The 21,271-nt window shown below is 39.2% G+C and overlaps 1 protein-coding gene across 4 annotated transcripts in view; it reads left to right on the plus strand.

Annotated features, from left to right (window-relative positions):
- UTRN (utrophin) overlaps window positions 1-21,271 on the plus strand; it is a 366,404-nt gene that overhangs the window by 74,122 nt on the left and 271,011 nt on the right. For all 4 annotated transcript variants that reach the window (XM_088141718.1, XM_088141704.1, XM_088141714.1 and 1 more), the window contains 10 exons: window positions 857-958; window positions 7,094-7,201; window positions 9,089-9,268; window positions 9,439-9,608; window positions 10,644-10,767; window positions 12,038-12,125; window positions 13,653-13,891; window positions 14,785-14,965; window positions 17,533-17,678; window positions 19,615-19,827. In XM_088141718.1, the coding sequence (XP_087997844.1) occupies window positions 857-958; window positions 7,094-7,201; window positions 9,089-9,268; window positions 9,439-9,608; window positions 10,644-10,767; window positions 12,038-12,125; window positions 13,653-13,891; window positions 14,785-14,965; window positions 17,533-17,678; window positions 19,615-19,827 (1,551 nt within the window). The remainder of the gene's footprint in view (window positions 1-856; window positions 959-7,093; window positions 7,202-9,088; window positions 9,269-9,438; window positions 9,609-10,643; window positions 10,768-12,037; window positions 12,126-13,652; window positions 13,892-14,784; window positions 14,966-17,532; window positions 17,679-19,614; window positions 19,828-21,271) is intronic.

Below are 21,271 nucleotides of genomic sequence, written 5' to 3' on the forward strand. Positions count from 1 at the left end.
TTTTAGAAAAAAATATAGTTCAGATTTTAACTGTGGCGAGTTTTCTGTCAGATCTTAATTCTGATACATAATAATACATCTGTGAATTGCACAGCATGAACTATTCAGCATTGTTATAAATTCTACTTGTTCAAGATGCTTAGATGTTCATTTTTTAAGTATAAGCAGAATATTTACTTGTGACAATTCAAAAATATCTTAGGAATGCATGTATGTTGAGTGATGTTTAGAGTGGCAGTCAAATTATATGTAGTTTACCTTGAAAGGGAATGATGTGATGGATATGTATCAAATATGGTTGCAAAGTTTCCAGAAGTTGGCCATCATTGAACAAAAAAATGAAGAATTACTGAAGGACTGAGCAGGTATCCAGATTAGAATGGAAAAAGATGATTGGAGCATACAGGAACATTTGAGTAGCACCTGTTAGCAATTATTTCAGGAAACTCTATCTTTTTGCAGGATTGTATATGCAGTGTGATATGGGAAAAAGCAAAGTTGGTTTAGGGAGATGCTGACAGGTGTGTGCTGAATAACCTTCAGAAATCCTTCAAAGTTGCACAGCTCAGTTTTACTGTATTTAAATCCTGTTGAAATTAAATAAATGTCCATAAATCTAGATTCTGTCCAGTAGCTTAGGCTGATTATTAGAATCTTTCAAACATTTTAGCCCAGTTGAATACTAAGAAGTTATTCCTTAGATCTGATCTTAATTGAGGGGCCCCTTCCAAAGTTAGTATTTTGGTATCAAAAATAATACAAAATTTTAAATAGTTATAATTCTATTAATTTGGATTTTTTGTCTGCTTTCAAAGAAGAATATGTAAAGTCAGACTTTTTTTTTTGTTATTTCCAGAGACTTGGTGAGCGCTGGACAGCGGTTTGCCGTTGGACTGAGGAACGATGGCTCAAATTACAAGAGATTAATATCTTGTGGCAAGAATTGTTGGAAGATCAGGTTAAGCATTTATTTTAAAAAATTTATATCTTGGGCCATTTTAACATACTGAGAGGGTTATGGAAATTTTTTCAGAACAATTATTTTTACTAAGAGATTAAAAAAATAGTTGAACAATCATAACTTGCTGGTAATCTTGGCCACCCCCCCTTCTGGACCCAGCCAGATTTCGGTACTGCATGTCAGGTCAGCCCTCTCATCAATGATTAAATCATGAACGAGGGAAGCCTTATTGCAGACCTACCTGGTGTTCAGTAGCAGCAGCCTGAGGCCAGGGCCACTGAAGGTCCGCTGACAGGGTACCGGGGAATACCCTGGAATGGCCCGCTGCCTGTCTCCCACCATATCTCCCCGTGCCTGTCATCACCCTTATATTATGACTCACCTCCACCCCGCTCCCATCCCCATCCCCGGGCCCACCAAGACTGGGAACCTCCTAGCGTCCTCCTCAAACATACCTGGGAGGAGAAGCCAGGCACCCCAAGGTACTTTAGCTACACAAGGTCTCAGCGCCAACAGGGTTCTCATTCGCCGCCTCCTCACTCACTACAACACTCACACAAAACAACACATTCATTCAATCTAACAATCACAAGAGCCCACCCCGTTGCTCTCAACAGTAATGGGTTCTCTTCCAATCATTCCCTACCAATTTTCTCTCTGGCTCTCACCCAGAAGGAGGACTAACATCCAGACTCAGCCAGGAGATGGGGCCAGGTTGCTTTCTTCTTCCTTCCTCAGTGCCTTCCTATACAGGGCTAACTTGGTGGGGGGAAGGCAAGTGGCTTCCCCAGGGGGAAGGGGTCCACAGCAGCCTGCCATTCTATTGTAACCTCCCCCCCACCCAACCACCACCCACACCTCCAAACCCCAATGACAAACGAAAGGAAGCAATACAGGAAGGGATAGTCAATAGCAGAAGCATCCAGCAGCGCCTGCCTGCAGCAAAGCAGGACCATCTCCGCGCAGCCAAACAGCTGAATCAGGTACCAGGCACAGCTAAGTCCATAAACCTGACAGCAGAGCAAGCATGAGATCAGCTGTGAAAGCAAACCAAAAGGAAGTCCAGCCCAGTGTGGTCCATCTGTCCTCCAGCCCACTCCGCAGCCCAGTCTTTCAGAGAGCCACTAAAAAACGTTGCAAAGTTCAACAAGCAGCCCAGTTCAAACAAGCCACTGACCAATCCAGGAAGCCACCATCCAGTCTGACATGCCCCAAATGGGCAGCACAAAAAACATGGCCAGCCAAACATCCCAAAATGCTGCAAAATGCCATAAAGCGGCAAGTGTGGCAACCGACAGGCACGGCTGTCCTCTGCTCTGCTTCATTCCGTTCCTCTCCAGCTCTACTTGTCCGATTCGTGCTGCCTCTCTCCAGCCCAGATAGAACCAAACACCCTCAACAGCATCCTCAAAGCACAAACAGCAAGCAACAACATTCCGGACAGCCCAACAGCAGCTTCCTCTCTCTCTGCCATCTTAACTGGAAGGGGGGGGGGGGTTGGGTGTGGCATGAGCCGAGACTCTGGAGCAGGGGTAGGGGTGTGGTGATTGTCATCCGGGAATCTCTTATGGCTTTCAGGAATGCTGTCCCACAGGTCCCCGGATGTGAGACTCTGTTCCTTAGGTTGAGCTCTAGGGATCAGTTGGAACTGTTGCTGTTCTACCAGCCTCCTTGCTGTATAGCAGCCTCCTTGCTGAGCTCCTTGACTCCACCTCAGGGTTGGCAGTGGAGTTCCCCAGACCTATGGTTCTGGGGGACTTCAATCTGCCTTCTCTTGGAGTGGGATCTGAGGTGGTTCAGGACTTCATGGCTACTATGATGGCCATGGGCCTATCCCAGGTCATCCAGAGCCTAACATGGGACAGTGGTCACATCTGGATTCAGTGTTCCTGTCAGAGCAGTAGCTACATAATCTGAAATTGGGGGAGCTTTTGGTGTCTCCCTTGTCATGGTCAGATCACGCCCTGATTTCCATGGGATTCTCTAGTGCCACTAACCACTTCAGGGAGGCTGGACCCATTAGTGGTGGTTAATTCTTCTTTGAGGGAAGGGGTTCTGTTGCCTCTTAAAGAGGCTCTGGTGCGCCCTCTCCTCAAGAAACCGTTGCTAGATCCCACCATATTGGACAACTTTCATCCAGTATCTAACCTCCCTTTTTTGGGTAAGGTGGTTGAGAAGGTGGTTGCACAACAGCTTCAGAGGGCCTTGGATGAAGTGGATTAGCTGGATCCCTTTCAGTCTGGATTCAGACTTGGGTATGGGACAGAAACTGCATTGGTTGGACTTCTGGATGATCTCTGGCATGAGCTGAATGGAGATTGTGTATCTATCTTTGCCTTTCTTGACCTCTCAGCGGCTTTTGATATCACTGACCATGGTATCCTTCTGGATCAGCTCAGGGGACTAGGGGTGGGTGGCATAGTGCTGTGCTGGTTTGCTTCCTTTCTCCAGGGTCAACTCTAGTCAGTGATGATTGGGGGGGAGAGGTCCCACCCTCGGCCCCTACTGTGTGGGGTGCCGCAGGGTTTGGTGCTCTCTCCTCTCCTATTTAGTATCTACATGAGGGTATCTGCATGAGACTTCTGGGTGATATGCTGATGATACCCAACTATACATCTCTACCCCTGGTAAATTAAACGATGCTGTGGATGCCTTATCCCGGTGTCTGGAGGCTGTGAGGGTCTGGATGGGGAACAACAGGCTTCAACTGAACCCTGGAAAGACTGAGTGGCTTTGGGTCTAGGGTCCTGCTGGTTCTGGAACTATACCATCTTTAGTGCTAGATGGGGTGGCACTGCTCCAGACAGATCTGGTGTGCAATTTGGGGGTCCTCCTAGACTCGTGACTCCTGCTTGAAGAGGAGGGCCTTTGCACAACTCCTTGTTATGCGCCAGTTGTGCCCTTCCATGGATTGGGAGGCTCTGCTCACAGTCACTCATGCCCTAGTCACCTCCAGATTGGACTACTGTAATGCACTCTACATGGGGCTGCCCTTGAAAAGTATCTGGAAGCTTCAACTGGTGCAGAATGTGGCAGCGCAGGCAGTTATTTGTGCTTCTAGAAGAGAACATATTACACCTGTGCTTCGTGAGTTGCATTGGCTGCTGGTTTGCTTCTGGGTCCAATTCAAGGTGCTGTTTTTGACCTTTAAAGCCTTTCATGGCACTGGGCCAGGTTATCTGAGGGACCGTCTCACCCTGATCACCAGGGAAGGTATACTATGTGTTCCATTGGCCAGGGACTTGCGTTTGGTGGGTCCCAAGAGGCGGGCCTTTTCTGTTGTGGCTCATTCCTTGTGGAACATTCTCCCTCCTGAAGTGAGGCTCACCCCTTCCCTGATGTCGCTGTCCCTCAAGACCTGGTTGTGTCATCAGGCCTGGAGGTCTTTGGGAACTGGAGACATTCTTAGATGGCTCCACTGTAATTGGTATTCTGCTCTCTCTGTGGGGTTTGTATAGTTTAAAATCTAAATTTTTAAAAATTTGTGATAATGTTTTTATTTTAATAATAACTTAATTTTTTTATAATGCTTGTTTTATTCACTTGTTAATTTATTTAATTGTTGTATGCCACCCAGAGTCACTTTGTGCGAGATGAGCGGCTATATAAATGTGACACATGAATGAATGAATAAATAAACAAATAAATAAATAAAATATTCAAAATGGTTGGCTGTTACCTGGTAAAATTTTTGGCAGTTATTTAAGGCCAATTTCTAATGATTTTTTACAATGATACATTTGCTTTAGCTTTTCCATTTTTCCTGGTCAAATTTGGCTCCGTACTTAGTGTAGCGTTTCCTTAAAAGAGAAATTATGGTTACAGGTAGTCCTTGATTAGCGAAGGTAATTGGGACTGAATTTTCCATTGCTAAGTGATGTGGTTGTGAAGCGCAATGTCATGTGACTGCTTTGGTTAGCGACGGCAATCCCCATTGCCGTCGGTAAGCAAGGATCACAGGTCGGTAAGCAAGGTCCAGATGGCTTGTAAGCAGGCCAGCTGGCAGGTAAGGCATGGCACGAACACAGTGGGGCTGGTGCTGGTGCTGCTGGCTGGTGCTGGTGCTGCTGGAGGGTGTGAGCAACTTACTGGAGTGACTTGTGACCTTTCCTGCTGGCTTCCCATTGACTTTGCTTGTGGGAAGCCAGCAGGGAAGGTTGCAAATGGTGATCACGTGACTTCGGGTTGCCAGGCGCCCAGATTGCGATCACATGACCACGGGGGCACTGGGACTGCCAGAACTTTGAGTACCAATTGTAAATACTATTCGTTCAGCGCTGTCATAAATTTGAACAGTCACTGAACGAGGGTCGTCAAACAAGGACTACCTCTATTAACTTTTAGCTTTAGATACTGTACATTAAAAAATCTCGAAAAGGGATTGATTTTCTTTTATATCTCCTGAAGCTATGCCCTTATTCAGGTGTAAAAGTAAGCTGTAGTTTTCATCTGAACCAGACAAAATGAATCTATTAGGTCAGAGATAAACTGTTAACTCTATAGGATGATAGGAAGCCTATTTTTGTCCTCTAAAAACTTTAAGTGGTTTTTGAGGCCCTAGTTCACTTTTGAGATATATTCTTTTTTAAAAAAAGAATAGCATTGTTGAGACTCATTAGAACAAATGGGGGTTAAACAGTTCTGCCAGTTTTCAAGAACATTTAAATGTAAGGACGTTTTAAGAAATTATATATTTTCCCATCAACATGTTTTTTTTTCAAAACCCTACCATTTTATTATTAGTGCCCTTATTTATTATTTATTAATTAGAATTCTATCCTGCCTCTTCTCCAGGAGCTGTACATATCAATCTCTCCTCCATTTTTTCCCCATTTTAACTACCACCTTGTGTGGTACTTGGAGTAAGAGTGAGTGGCCCGAAGTGAACTTCCATTGCGTAGGGTGGGTTTCAATCTGGTTTTCCCTGTTCCTAATCCAAACACCTGAACTGAACAGTACTGAAATGCATAAAATGATCACCATGGGGGATGGTTTGGCCAACTTGATAAAAACATAGTTTCTATTTCAGAAAATTGCATCAAATAATGGTATTTATGATTGAGTAAAATTTATAGTGTCTAAAGCTGTTTGTTTTGTTTACTGTCAGTGACTGGCTACCTCCACATGTTAGATGAGAAAAAGTAGCAGCTTAGCTGTCTATATGAATCTATATGTTGGGTATAAATCATATCCAGCTACCAAAAATGATGACCACAGAAGAACTGAATTAAACGGGAAGTACCTGAACATTATCCTTTATAGCAGAACGGTGTGAATAATGTTACTACAGTAGAAGATAGTTTCATATCCTGTCTCTCCTGCTATAAATAATGTGAAGATCAAACAGAACTAATTGAATGACTATAGATAAGTTTAGGGTTAAGTTTAGGGTTAATAATTTTAAAAAATAGTGTTTGGAAAGGCTGGGCCAACCAGCACTAGGCTGGAAAACAGACTGATCCTTGCCATAACTTGGTTCAAAAAAGCAGTGTATTATTTTCTGATGTATGGGGGAAGAAAACATTTGCTTATATAGGTTTATAGAAAATAAAAGGTGTGGTCTTGAGATGTACAATAAATCTGCTTCTTACCTCTGATTATCCCTCTTATGTTTATTTTTATAATCTTACCCGTTTTCCTTTTCCTCCCATGTACATTTTTGTCCTGTATGTCTTCAAAGTGGCAAAGCAGCTAAGGGAAATTATGACTTACTCAATCTCACCCATGGAAATTAAGATTTACTGAAGTTTAACACTGACCCCCTTTTTCTGTTGGGTGGGAATAAACAGAGCAGAATTCACAGGGTTAATATTTGGGGGGTTCATTTTGGTTTCTCTGAATGATATCTGTCACAATTTTTGTTTTGCTTGGATTTGATGCTATTATTATCTCATGAATATCTAGCAATTGACCTGTAAGACATTCCTACCCAATCGTGGCTGCTGCATGTAGCATAACATCCATTTATGTTGAAAATGGAAAACAACCCATAACTTTGTGTGATTGTAGCTTACAAGGCAGTCTGATTATTGTTATGATCCTGGGGTGTTGTTTGTGTATGATGCAGTGGTGGTGCTGTATAAAACGTAGGGGATTTGAGTAAGTATGTTTGTGGTGTACTTTTTTCATCAGTGCATGTTGAAAGCCTGGTTGGTTGAAAAAGAAGAGGCTTTAAGCAGAATACAAACATGCAACTTCAAAGATCAAACAGAGCTTGGTGCAAATGTTCGAAAGATGGCCGTGAGTATTACTGGCTTTGCACCCTAGATAAGGCTTTCTCAGGCTGTGTCTTTGTCCCGTGGCCAATTTGCCCTCTGCATTGCTGGGGGATCATCACTGTCCTATCCTAGTACAAATTTCACAGTCCAGCAAATTTCCAAAATTACTTTCTAAAGATATGGGTTTTACCCTGAGCTAAAGGATGCAGTATAGTTTTTACAGTGCATTAAATTATCTGAGAGGGATAAGTAACTCTCAAAAAGTGTGACATCTTAGGTAGAGTGAAAATGATACATACTTAAAGCAAGGATGATTGGAATAGGTCAAGATGCAATTATTTTGATTTTATACTTCCTTTTTGAAAAGAAAATGGAAAGGGCTAGGTGAATGATAGCAATCAATTCCTTGGGAAACTGACAGTTATTCCAATATATATATATATGATAGAAAAGTAAGGCATAGATCATGTCTATTGCAGGCATAGCTTGTGATGAAGAACTTTCCCATGCTCTGAAGCAATTTCGGTTTTCACTCAAGGAATGCCTCTAGTGATATTACCCATAGTGTTTTAAATGGCAAGGCCTCTCTCTCTCTCTCTCTCTCCCCCCTCCCCCTCTCCCTCTCCCTCCCCCTCTCCCTCTCCCTCTCTCTCTCTCTCTAGATTTTTTTTATCCTGCCTTCCGTATTATTATGGCTGGTCGCACAGTCAGCTGGATGTTTAGACTGTATTTGACATTTTTATCCACTTATCGGGTCCTTCCCAAGGACCTGGGATAGGCAGATGATGTTGTTTGATGGTGGTGGTGGTGTTGTTGTTATATTATAAAAATAATAACTCAAGGCGGCAAACATATCTAATACTCCTTCCTTCTCCTATTTTCCCCACAACAACAACACTGTGAGGTGAGTTGGGCTGAGAGAGAGCGACTGGCCCAAAGTCACCCAGCTGGCTTTCATGCCTAAGCCAGAACTAGAACTCACAGTCTCGTGCTTTCTAGCCTGGTGCCTTAACCACTAGACCAAACTGGCTCTCTCTTATGTGGGAAATTCTACCAATACTGTATTTCCAAGGTTCCTGGAATGTAGTGAAACCTCTAAATTGTGATAGCAGCTTGGAACATATTACTTCTGTTATCACTGAAAATAACATTTCAGCCTTATCGTTCCCAACCTGCTATTCTCCAGATATACAGGTAGTCCTTACTTATTGACTGCCTCGTTCAGCAACCGTTCAAAGTTACGATGGCCCTGAAAAAAGAGATGATCAGACCTCGAACTTGTGGCCGTTGCAGCATCCCCATGGTCATGTGACTGCGATTTGGGTGTTTGGCAACCCGTGTGCATTTATGATGGTCGCAGTGTCCCGCGGTCATGTGATTTCCATTTGCAACCTTCACAGCTGGCTTCTGACAAGCAAAGTCAACGGGGAAGCTGGCAGGAAGTCACAAGTTGTGGTCACATGATGTGCTTAATGACCATGGTGATTTGCTTAATGACTGCAGCCAAAACTGATGTCAAAAGTTGGGTGTGGTCACATTTCATTTTACAACTGCGTTGCTTAGTGACAGAGTTGCCAGTCCCAATTGCAGTCAGTAAGTGAGGACTATCTGTATTGGGCTTCAGTTACCCTATTCTCAGCATGTTGATTGGGGTTTAGGGAGTACAGCCCATTTGGAAAACAGGTTGAGGGAGGCTGTTCTAGCAAGTATTCAAAATAAACAGTCTCCAGTAGAATTGTTATGAATGTTCTGGAAACTCATCTTTTTTTGTCCATGATTCCTACTCTTTAGTAACATGTTTTAGATTTACAGTATTTCCCTATTTTCTAAGAAAATAAGTCTCCCTGTGGGAAATCTGAGCAAAAGACATTTGTCTAGAATGGCATAGCTATTGTTGTTTCACTGTCAGAGTCTGAAAGAAGACATGGGAAAGAAGCGCCAGATGTTAGAGCAGCTGAACGAGATGGCCCAGGATTTGGCACAGCTCCTAAACAACAAGAAGGCATTAAAAAAAATTGACAGTAATCTTGAAGAACTAACACAGAGATGGGACAACTTAGTTCAGAAGCTTGAGGATTACTCTAATCAGGTATCATAGAACTACTACCTTCTTATTATGGTTTTCAAGCGGGCTTCATTAAGATATGAATGTTGTGCTTCCGTTAATTGCATTTGCAATTTAAAGTTGTCATTCATTCCTTGAATTTTTTTACTGCTTCACTTGATCAAGGCTGATCCCTGTCTGCATTGTCCTTTTAGGTTACTGAGGCAGTTGCAAAAGTTGGGATGCCCCAGATTTCTCAGACTGTCTTCCCTGAAACAACCCTGGTCAAAGAACAAAGAACAGCCCAGGATTTCCAAACAGAACAGTCTCCTCCGCCTCTACCAAGGAGGCGGCAAGCTGGCCTGGATCCTGAAATGAGAAAAAAGTAAGACACCTTCTCAGGCCGGTAACATCATTCTTTTCTCACTCAGCATAGGGCAACATCACTATCAAAATGTATTTTCTATGCTTGCAAAGCCATTTATTTCATACTTCCCCTCATAGGCTGCTCCATTTCTGTATTCACTGGGTTCACACACTGTGTGTGGCCGCTGTGTGATACACTTCTTTTTGCCTAGTGTGTTATATGAAGCCACTCCTTGTGGTTTGTAAACTAGGACTTATGGCTTAGTGTGGTGAGTTAACTCAGTTAATTCAGCTAATCAGGGTTAAGAAAACCAAGGCTTAGCTCAGTGTGTACCTCAGGTTATTCTCCAGATGCATGTGTTGAAAGCAGTTAGTCACAATAGGATTGGCAGTGGGGAGGGAGCACCGGACAGGCTGTTTCAAGCCTTTAATGGATGTCCTCTTTCTCATTGCTTCTCTGAGTGTGGTTCCCCCCAATTTTGAAGTGCAGCCACCTTCTTTGGCCATGAGGATGAGGGCTAGTGCAATAACAGCTGTAAGTATCTCCTTGCCACCATTTTTCAGGAAAATAAGAGAAACTTACAATAGTTTCTGTACTTGCCCTCTCTTGGCCTGCCAATATCTGGATCAGCCTGTTTGAATATGGTGTCTCTCCCTCCCTTTCCTCCCATTATAATGGTTGGAACTTATCGGAATCTCAGGCCTGTCTATTTGAAGGAGGCAGCAAGTTGAGGAAGCTACTTTTAGGGTGAGGAACAGAAGAGTGGAGAATCAAAGTGAGAGTGTAACTATTTTCTTCAAGGCAAAATGTTTTTCTCCTGCCTAGTAAAGACTTCACTAAGGTTCCTTGAAGCTTCTGAGATAGGTTACTATGGAACTTTGTATGTTAGTGAGCCTGTGACTTTTAATAAATGGAAGAATACACTTTAGACAAAAGCTAATGGTTTAACTGGAAGGTTGGGGAGGGGAAAGATGATTAAAGTATTATTTAACATCTTTGAGTTTTGAATGGGAGGAGAAATCATTTCGAACATTATTCTGCTTCTTACATTAGGCTTGATGTTGAAATTGCTGAGTTGTTGAATGAAATTTTGAAATCAAAAGCTGCCATTCAGGCCATAGAGATCAAAGAATACAAGAAGATGAGAGAGACTTCAGGCATGAAAGAAAAACTGAAGGTAAAGAGAAAAATGGGAAGGCATTTTCAGTGAATAAATTGTCTTGCCAATTTAAACCTGCTAACAGCTGGATGTAGAGTCTGATAAGAAAGTTTCCTCTAGATTGAATTCTGTTTCTAAATATCTTTTTGGCTAACATAATTATTTTCTACTGGCTACAAGCAGTGCCCTTTTACTAGTGGTGGGCAATGCTTAGAGGTTGAATAGGCATTTCCAGCTTCCTCCAGTTTTCTTCCCTTGTATTGAATTCCCTTTTTACTTTGAAAAAGGAAATACATTTTTAAAGAAAATCTTGTTCTTAAATATGGAGTCTGCAGAAATTCTCTCAGTAAAACAGAGAATAAGGTAAAGTCATGATTTCAGCCCAATAAAGACAGCTAATAACCTTCTGGTCCACCCTATGGAGAGAAGAGATAAAAAATGGAAACTTTGGCAATATTGTTTTAAGTTAATTTTAAATTCTTAATTAAGAATATCACCACAGCAATACCTGTAAGTACATCCTATGTGAAATATTGTCAGATAGCATAGAGTTGTTTATGGCCCATAATGGGGAGGGGGGTTTCTTTTGTTTAATCCTAAATGCAAATAGGAAAAAAAATCACTTGGATAATTTCTAAAAATCTTTAACTTTATCATAGCAGTTACACCTTGTGAAAAATTGTGATCTGGAATGTTGCTATTAAAAGAGTCAAGTTACTTGCTGCTTCACTAATATATATTTGGAGGGTACATCCAGAGGATTTGATACTTCTTAAGTTTAATGGATTCTTTTCCATAAACCAGAATACTCTGCATACAAGGATCCTGACACATTATTTTACAAAGACTCATTTAAGTTTTCGGTCGCCCTGATTTCATTTGCATGTCTCAGTATCACCAAAGAGACAGAAAAGTCAGTGACTAATCTGGGGACACAATGTTCAGTTTAAGTAAAGATTATTTAGTAAGTGATAACTGGCTGACAGTGGAGTTTCACATTCCAGTAAGTCGTTCAAAAAGATGTAAGTATCTGGAGGGTTATTGTGTTTAAAGACTTAATTAATTTACAGCTTGTGATGTATGATTATTTCATGAAAATACGATCTAAGTGGAAGGAGTTTTGATATTATTGCACCCTCATCTGGCTTAGCATTTAATAGTGTAATTCTACTGAATAGTTAGAATTACTTGTTGCTAATTACACAACCAGAAGAAGGCTCAACTTTGTTCAGTGGAAATTTTTAAATGTTTAGGTTTTCACTTTAAGTTTCATGGCTTTGATTGACAGGCAATAAAAAAAGAAAGAGTGGAAAAAGAGAAAACATTGAATGAAGTGAATCAGACTGGAGATAATCTGCTGGACCAAATGGGAAAAGGTAATGTTAGCATATAATGGAAGGGAAGCACGTGTTTTTTTCAATTACTTTCTCTTCTTAATATTTGGAATTCCTAGAAGGTACAAATCCATCTGAATTTATGATAATGGAAGTTTGTGACAGTACTAGTTGTAATTAGGAGCTTCCAGGCTATAGACTGTGTTCTAATTATCTGGTATCCTGATGTTTGCCAGTAACTGTGCCTGGCATCTTCAGAGGTGAAAGTGATCTGCTCTGTAGCACACACCTCAACAGCTCACAGGCAGCTGAGCAGGAACTGACTAAGCTTTTGTGTTTGTTATAAAACTAAACTCTAATTGGATCTGCCAAGAAGTGTGTTACAGAGCAGACCACTTTCACCTCTGAAGATGCCAGGCACAATTGCTGGCAAAATGTCAGATACCAGATAATTAGACCACAGCTTATTAGTTCAGAAGCTCATCACCACTGGACTGACACTGGCCATGAAAGCCTGCATTGCTGTAGTAGTTTTAATTGACTGTAATGAAAATTGTCCTGTCAATTTTAAGAAGGCATGGCCTTAAAGATAATACAATAATGAATGTAAATTCATTGAAGTTTTGTATCTTTAACTTCGTTTTGGAAAAAAAAAACTTAGTGAAAGTGAATTTTAACAATAAACCATTCACTCTTGTTTTTCGTCTTCCAGCACATATTGTAATAGGTATTCAATCATTATGCTTAAACCAGGGTTGGGAATTTGTGGACCCACCCAGATATTGACAAACTACAACTTCCAGCAAGCCCATTAGCATGGTCAGAGGTGAGGGATTCTGCGAGTTTTACTTCAGTAACACCTGGAGTTCAGCTAAGGTTCCTCATTCTCAAGCTGTGTTCTTCCTTCAAGCTGTTCAGAACAGCATGCATATAATAGGAAGGAACCAGCCATACAGCAGGATGAAGCAATTGACTCAAGTAGTGCTATGATGTTGCAGGAGAAAGCAGGATTTTTAGGAAATTTAGGCAGTCACATAATTTTTGCTAATACTATATGGTTTTTAACTAAACTAATTAGAGGACTTCAGCAGTAAAACTGCATCATGTATCTCCAGACCACAGATTAATATAGAGAATAGATGCCTAATAGGGAAAAGGTTTGTGACTTTTTTCCCTTGCTAATATTCATGTGATTCATCCTGTTGATCAGTCTTCAGTTTTCATATATTTTCTTAATGCAAAGGTATAGTTACGTAGATTTTTTTTAGTATGCTTTTGTCCTTTTCACTAAGAAATGAATCCAAGTGTTAAATGATGGTTGCAAAATATCAATATGCTTTATGAAAAGGATATTGTTTAGCCTGCCCCTATGCATGATGCTCAGCCATAATGTGTTTTGTTTTGGTCTTAGTGTATGAACTGGCCCATTGTAGCTTAGAATGATGTGTGAACCAACCCATCACAAACTGGGGCTCAAAACCCTGACTTAGCATTTATATGTGGAATATAGCTGAAATAAAATTTTCCATGCATTGCATTTTGCACAACTGATTCCTTCCCTTTGTTCAGAGGGGCTTCCTACTGAAGATACAGCCAATGCCCTTAAGAAGCTCTTGGCAGAATGGAAAGGGGCTGCTTGCTATTTGGAAGAAGTAGCAAGAAAAGTGCAATATCAGGAAGAAATCAATATTTACTTTAGTGAATTGGGCAAGCTTGATAAGTCTGTGAGTGAAAAAGAAGCATGGCTGCAAGACAGTTCTGCAACAGCTCAGCAGCAACCATTAGCAGCTCTACAGGAGTTGTATCAGGTAAGTTTGACAGCCTTGTTCTCTGCTTGGTACATAAAATACAATTATTTATGTTTAACCTATAGTACTAGAATACAGCTGTTGATGGTTCAACTTGGTTAGAGAGATATGGCATTGAGGGAGTAACTAGCTGATTGGGAGAAGAAATATTATTTTAATTATATTTGTTCCCCTCCAACCAAATGGTCTCCACCTGTCTTACCAAGTTACGCTCTAATTTGCTTGGATTATTGCAATATAATGTATATGAGGTTGCTTTTAAAAACCATCTAGAAATTAATTGGTGCACAACAGAGTGGCTAGACTGCTGAGACCAGCTGATATGATTACATTATGCCATTATACTTTGGTTGCCAGCTCATTTCAGAACTCAGTTCAAAGGTTTATTTTAATCTAAAATGCTTTAAACAGCTTGTGGCTAGGCTACTGGTAATTTTCTCCAATATTTATGTGCCTGGACTTGAAGATGATCTTGAAAAGGTTTGTTCAGGTAGGTGAGGCAAGATGGCTCTAAGAGAACAGGCTTTTTCCATTGTGGTACTCCATCTGTGGAATGTTCTCCTTAGAGAGGTTTCTCTGGAGCTTATATTATGGTCTTTCTAGCATTAGATGGACTATAGTATTTTTCTAGCCATTTTAGGAATCTATTTCAGACTTAATGAATGTTGTTTTGCTGTGGTTTTATTTGCTTTTGTTATTATACTGTCATGACGATGATGGTGATGATGATTGCTGTTTTTACCTAAACACTTGTTGCTGTTTTTATTATTATATATTGTAATTTTAATCACATTTATAAACTGCCCAAAGAACTGAGGTTCTTGGGCTCTTTAAAAATGTTGTAAGTAGGTAATAAATGTTGGCACCTGTGTGAATATCCCTGTCTTTCCTAGAGGGAACTCACAAACTTCTTAAGTCTGACTCCTCAAATGGAACATCTGAAGATCAAGTGCAAGGAGCTGACATCTCATCCTGCTGCTCCAGACTTCATTGAAGATAGCTTTTGCTCTTTGAACAGCCGCTTCAGTTCTGCCCAGCAGGAACTAGAACTTTTTCTACAGAGGCTGAAGAGAGGTGTGCTTTTATTTCATATAAAATCCCCTGTCCTCTCCTTTGTTTCATCTTACATTTCTGGTTTTGCTAGGAGCAGAAGCCTCAGAACTGGGGCTGCTATCATCTTAGATTTTGGCAAACACTACATAAATAACCAAAAGCATAATGTAAGTTTGTAATTCCTTAAAAGCAAAGAAGTAGCAGCTTGGCTTTTTTCTTTTGATAATATTAGAAATACTTTCTTCACCACCCCAGCATCATCTAGATTGGGGCTTTCTGGAATGAATGAATGAATGAATGAATGAATGAATGAATGAATGAATGAATCAATCAATCAATCAATCAATCAATCAATCAATCAATCAATCAAATCATTCCAAAGGCAGGTGAAAAGATAGAGAGTATATTGAATTTCCTAGGTGATGTCAAAACATATGCCTGTCCTTATCTATAAAATTACTTAAAAGATTCTCATTTTTCTTTTGATTGTATTGGTTCCAAGGTCAGGTCACCCCTTTGGTATGCTTGAAGGGCTTAGACAGAGTGGAATAAAGATGACAGTCTAAAGTGGTGAGGTTTACTTTTGTGTTCTGTGTTCTACTATGCATTTTTCTCTTTAGTCAGACTGTCAGAGTTTAATCTGTCAAGCCATCCGGTATGTCTAAAATACAAGAACTGTCTTCCCTTTTGTTGCCCTTGAATAGAAAGTCTTAAGTAACTTCATTCGTTATGATGGCTTAATGTATACCCTGCCAGACTAGATGCCTGCCTTGGGCAACTAAACAAAATCACATATATAAAAAGTATTACTTAAAATCAGCAATAAACACAGAAAATGTCAGTGTTAATAAAACATTCTGGTAAAACCCAAATGTCAACATGCTTGAAGTTATTACTGCTCAGTGCTGCCTTTGGTCTAGACAGCTTTTCTTTCATGGAGCTTGACTGTGCTTGCAATATCCTATAGATTTTTTTAAGGCTCGGTTAGATGCAAATGCTTTCTTTTTCTATGAAAGGAAGAAGGGTTCCGGTCACAGAATCTCCTGCTTGTGGAAGAGAACACCTCGATTCCTCCCACTGTATTGATTTTCATTTGTGGATTAGCTGCCTTTTTATCCTTATTATAGGTTGCTAATATTAACCTTAGTCACTATACCAAACTGGCTCCCCTCCAAAAAACTTATATGTATCCTAATTAAGTTATTATATTAGATGAATGCACAAGGTATGTTTATAGTATACAGATAGAACAACAAAAGCAAAACAACTCACCTCTAAAGTATATTTTAAATATTTTATATCAAAAATATAAAAATGAAACTGATAATCCTCAATGGGTTTAATTTCTTATGTATACTTCCAGGAAAATAGAATCCTGGATTGAGCTAAAGTTAAAAAAAGAAAAGAAAGTATAAAAAATTATGCAGCAGTGCATCTGAATTATTAACTGGATATTGATTTTTATAAATAGCAGAAGGTGGACATTATAATTTAACAAAGTGAACTTCAACTTTCCATATAATCAACAAGAAACTACATGGAATCCTCTTATCATAATGCTCTGTTATAACCTGTCACACCAAAGATAAACTATTGAAACATCTTTTCATTTCAACAATTCTGAAGGAAAAATGAAGAGGAAGAAAAGTATGGAAAGTTTAAATCTGAATTCATTACTCAGGATACAGCCACTAACTCGCTCAGTTGCAATAGATAAACAGGTCAAGTAGACATAACTATGAGACTTGGTTAACATTTGTGTAAATGACCAATACTACAGATGTTTCTTCCAATGCTAGCTGCAAACAAGTGCCAGGGAAGCCGGGCGTGACAAGTTCTGTGAGCAATTCTGTACCATAAACAAATCCTAGCAGTATTAGCACACATTCAGAACTGAATTAAACAGAGCAGTGACACATCATAAATAGCTATTTATAGTGAAAAGGCATAGAAGAGACACATCAGCAAGACCGCCTGCAACCATATTTGACATCAACCATCCAAACAATTAGTCTTTAAAATGTAGATCTAGTATATACTGTTCGGCAGGGATTCACAGTGCAGCTGAGAACTTTTGGAATCAACATCTTAATTGGTCTGATTTATATTCATGGACAAAAATTCTTTGGCTTCTCACACAACATTTGCATTGATAGATTCCAACCTTATGTGATTCCAGCTGTCGTATAGCTACATTGTATTTTGAATTATAGATAAAGAAATATCAGTATTACATTGTGCATCAGCCTTCCCCAACTTGGTTGCTTCGAGATTATAATTCCTCTTGTCTCTTGTTGGGAGGAGAATGTTGGCTGCGGATAAGTTTAATCTAACATGTACTGGAGTCCTGTTACACATTATTCACTGGTTTTGCAAGATTTTTAGGAGTTGGTTTCTGTACATTCTCCACAAGAAACTTTTTTTAAAAAAAAATGTTTTCACCTAGTAATTATCTATCCATAACTGAAAAGGTCTGTATGTTCGGTGAACCAACATTTCTGTAAGGTTATATTGCATTTATATTTGATATTTTTGGTTCAAATTTTATAAGCAAATTGTTGACTTGACTTCAAATACTTTAAATGCAGAACTTGAAAGTCAGCCCCCTAAGACTTATTTGGATTCTTTGAAAAAAATGAAGGATGAGCTGAACGAATTGGAAAGCAAAGTGCACTCCATCATGAATTCTGTAAATGACATGACTCAAGTTGAAAAAGCCTTGCAGCAGACAAAGGTATGTTTCCTCTTGGTACATGAGCAGATTCTAAGTTAAGATGAAGCGGGATATGGGCAGACTGGTTTCATATCTTTATCACATTACATTTTTAACTCTGGTGACTAACGTTGATATGTGGGTGGAAAGCTTGATTGTCTTCTGCATTTTTTAAAATATTTTATGTGTGAAAACTGCTCACTGACAGAGCACTAACAAGTGACATGGAATGCAGAAATAGTTGCAGATAAAATAGAGGCTTCGGTGAACAATGCATCCAAGATACTTATTGGGAAAAAGTTCTTTTTTCGTAGAAACAAAGCTTTAGAATATTTAGGAAGTCTTAGCTAAATGGTTTTAGCAGCCAGAATAGCCATTTCCTTGCAGAGCTGTCAGTTTGCAAGTGGAAAGGAGGAAAATGGGGGTAGCTGGGATTAAGTGGATGACAACCCATTTAAGAAAAAGAACATGGCAGATACACAAATGCTAATTTATGTGACAATGTTTCTAGTCATCCAGCAGATTCCAAGTGACTGGCACAAATAAATGTTTGAGCAACACAATTCTAACCTGTTTCTGATGTGATGAAAGTGAAATTGGTTCCCATATAGATCATGTAAAAATTCTGCTATATTAAGGCAGTATCTTTACTAGATCAGTTGAAGTTTTTTTTTTTTTAAAGTGCAAAGTTGTCCAATTTCCAGCAATGTGTCATGGAGCAAATCTTGGATTATTTTTTTCCATAGTTGCTTTTACTTTTTGTACATGTCTTGCCTGGTGCTTCATTAGAGTATGGAATACAAAGTTAAGTTTTGTGAAAATTTGTCCAAATGGCCTCCAGAGTTGTGCTAAGCAAAGCAAGGACAAGCTATTCCACTCTCTAGCTCAGGGGGGTTTAAACATTTTCTGGCTGTGGAACCTGCTAGTTAAAAAAAATTCTGCAACTTCTGAGGCAAAGCTCTAATAGTAGAATACTGTTGCATTCAGATGGTTTTGTTTTTGCTTTTTGCCCTTAGTCTCTGATGGAATCCCATCAAGTTCTTAAGAAACTCTAGAATTCTGCAGAACATAGTTTGAAAAACCCTGCTCTAACTCTCTGACTTTTTCTCAATCTTAGCAGTTTTTTGTGGGTCATCGGCCCCTAAATGTTTTTGTGAGAGAAGGACAAAAATTCCTGTGATGTAATCATAATGTGGATTAACCACATAGTAAGAGTCAGTTACATGTGCCTGTTGTATCCTTAAACTGGTTTAGTACCCTTAGCAGCCTATGGTCTGAAGTCTCTGTGTGGCCCATAAGTCCCCAGACTGATATGTTTTAAAAATTGCCCAAATTTTAAGAAAGTCAAGGTAAACTTACTGAAGTCCTGTGAGATGGGTGATCCTGTTACAGTGGCCAAGATTTCTGTGATATTGTGCCTGAGCTGGAAAAGGTGGCTGAGTCCTTTAATAGGTAGAAAGTAAAGTTCAAGAAAAGCTTTTAAAGAGAGTGTGGAAGTGCATTTTTAACAAGTCAGGATTGATTTTGTCTGGACTTTTCCCTCATGGGGTAGAAATCTAGTTACACTAAACATGTTGATTGTCCCTTTGATGTCAGTGGCTGGGGTTGTGTGTAGAATTTATTTAGTCTCTAGATTTCCAAATGTTGAAGGTGGATGGAATGAGAGGAATATCTCCAACCATTTTCATTACATACTCCTGGCCTAAAAATCAACACAACAAATTATTAATACAAGATGTCAATATAAGAATCAGGATTTGGATTAGTTTAATATTTTTAAAAGCTTTTAAATATACAATATAATTTTCACTTTGGCATTAGACAACATCCTAGTTTGACACAAAGGTCAATTCTATTAGTCTAATAAATCAATTAAAGATATTTTATAGGATATAAAACATGGAGGATCACTGTTCTATATAAATATAATTAATATTTTTATATTTATTCCCTGCAGATGGTTTGTGAAACTCTAGAAAGTCAAAAAGGCATGGTAGATAAACTTGTTGAAGACACACAAGTCTTGGAAAAGTGTATTTCTGCTGAAAAATCAAAGCTATATAAGCAAGAATTGAAATGTTTGCAAGGATACAGGGATAAATTAAAACTAAAGATTTCTAAAGATGTTCACTTGTTGGAAGAAATTGTTTCCAAATTGAGAACATTTGAGGTAAAGAAAAATACTTTTTCTTGTTTAAATACTTTCCTGTAACTGTAATTCCCAAATTAATTTATATTCTGCAGCAAGCTGTAATGTTAGTACCTGTTGATATGATTCCAAATGGTATGACAATTATGTCAGTCATTCTGCAGCCAGAACTGACTATAGTGGGATGGGAAAAATAACAGTATATCACCTTCTGCAGTGGGGAGTCAGACTAAAAACTAAGTAAGCAGAAATAAATTCTTTTGGTAGTTTCTTCTTGAAAAAGCTCGGGATTCTCAGCTTTTATGCCTAGTTGGTAAGAATTTATATTGTTCAGTGCCTGCACATATTATTGGCTAAATTTGATGTTGTAAAAGTCTCCAGTGACTTGTATGTATACGCTTATTTTGCTTTATGCTAAGGTTAATGAAAGATGGCTTGAATTGTTTCCAGCTACTGTTTAGTTGCGAAAATGGGGCTTGATTTATTACCTGATATTTAAAACATTTATTTCCTGCATGACTGTTTCCTCCTCTGTGCTGTGGAATGGCAATCAATATTATCTGTTTCTATAAAGCAGGGGTCATGCAATCAGTGTAATGAGAGAAAGGATAATAGACTAAAATAATGGTCCAACACCTTTTTGGGTCAATTGGCACATTTGCAATTATGAAAGCACGTCATTAGTGCAATCACAAAATAGTTTTGGAGATCCAGGGCTTTTGAATTCAAAAGTAGCTGCTACATTGGGCATGCTTGATCATGGTACAACCATTTATCTTTTGACCTCTGGATATACTTCCTAAGAAAGAACTAGTATGAATGCACCATTTTTTTTTATTTTTGAAGAATATCTGTGAAGGAGCTCACAGGGCACTCAGAGGTATTATTTGAAATAAAGTTGAATAAGCTATTTGTGAGCAGAATCATAAATCCAAGGATTTGTGTCTGATCAGCTTGAAGGGAGTGAAGATATCAGTGGATATGGAAGTTATGGTAATAGTGGCCAGAGAGGATGAGAACAAACACCTTTGAGTTTGAGAATCAGAAAAAATATATTTTGGTGAGGACAATACACGGAAAGGGAAAATAGAAACTAAGAGGAGAAATCTACAAAGGCCAAGATACTAGCTGTTAGTGGCATAAATTAGAGGATTATAAGCAAATGGTAGAATAAAATTCTGACAATATTTGGAAGGGATGGATAAATCCAAAGGTGTGTTTTCAAGAACAGGAAAAAATGATGGTGTCTTTAAATGCAATCTAGGTTGAGCCAAAAGGAAAAAAGGAGAGTTAGATTGTGATGGGTCAAGAGCTAATGGTCCATAAGGAACATTTGACTGTATAATAATTCTTTTAATATTGTGTAAGTGTTAGTCACTATATGAAGACCTCCATTCTAAGAGTACCTCTCTATCAACCTGTAGCAAATCTTTGGGACTATAGCTTGTTCCATCAGTTTGGGATA

Source organism: Python bivittatus, unplaced genomic scaffold (genome assembly GCF_059951505.1).
Source record: "Python bivittatus isolate LINGU-HERP-01145 unplaced genomic scaffold, Pbiv_v1 ctg000020_np1212, whole genome shotgun sequence".
NCBI classification, from domain to species: domain Eukaryota; kingdom Metazoa; phylum Chordata; class Lepidosauria; order Squamata; family Pythonidae; genus Python; species Python bivittatus.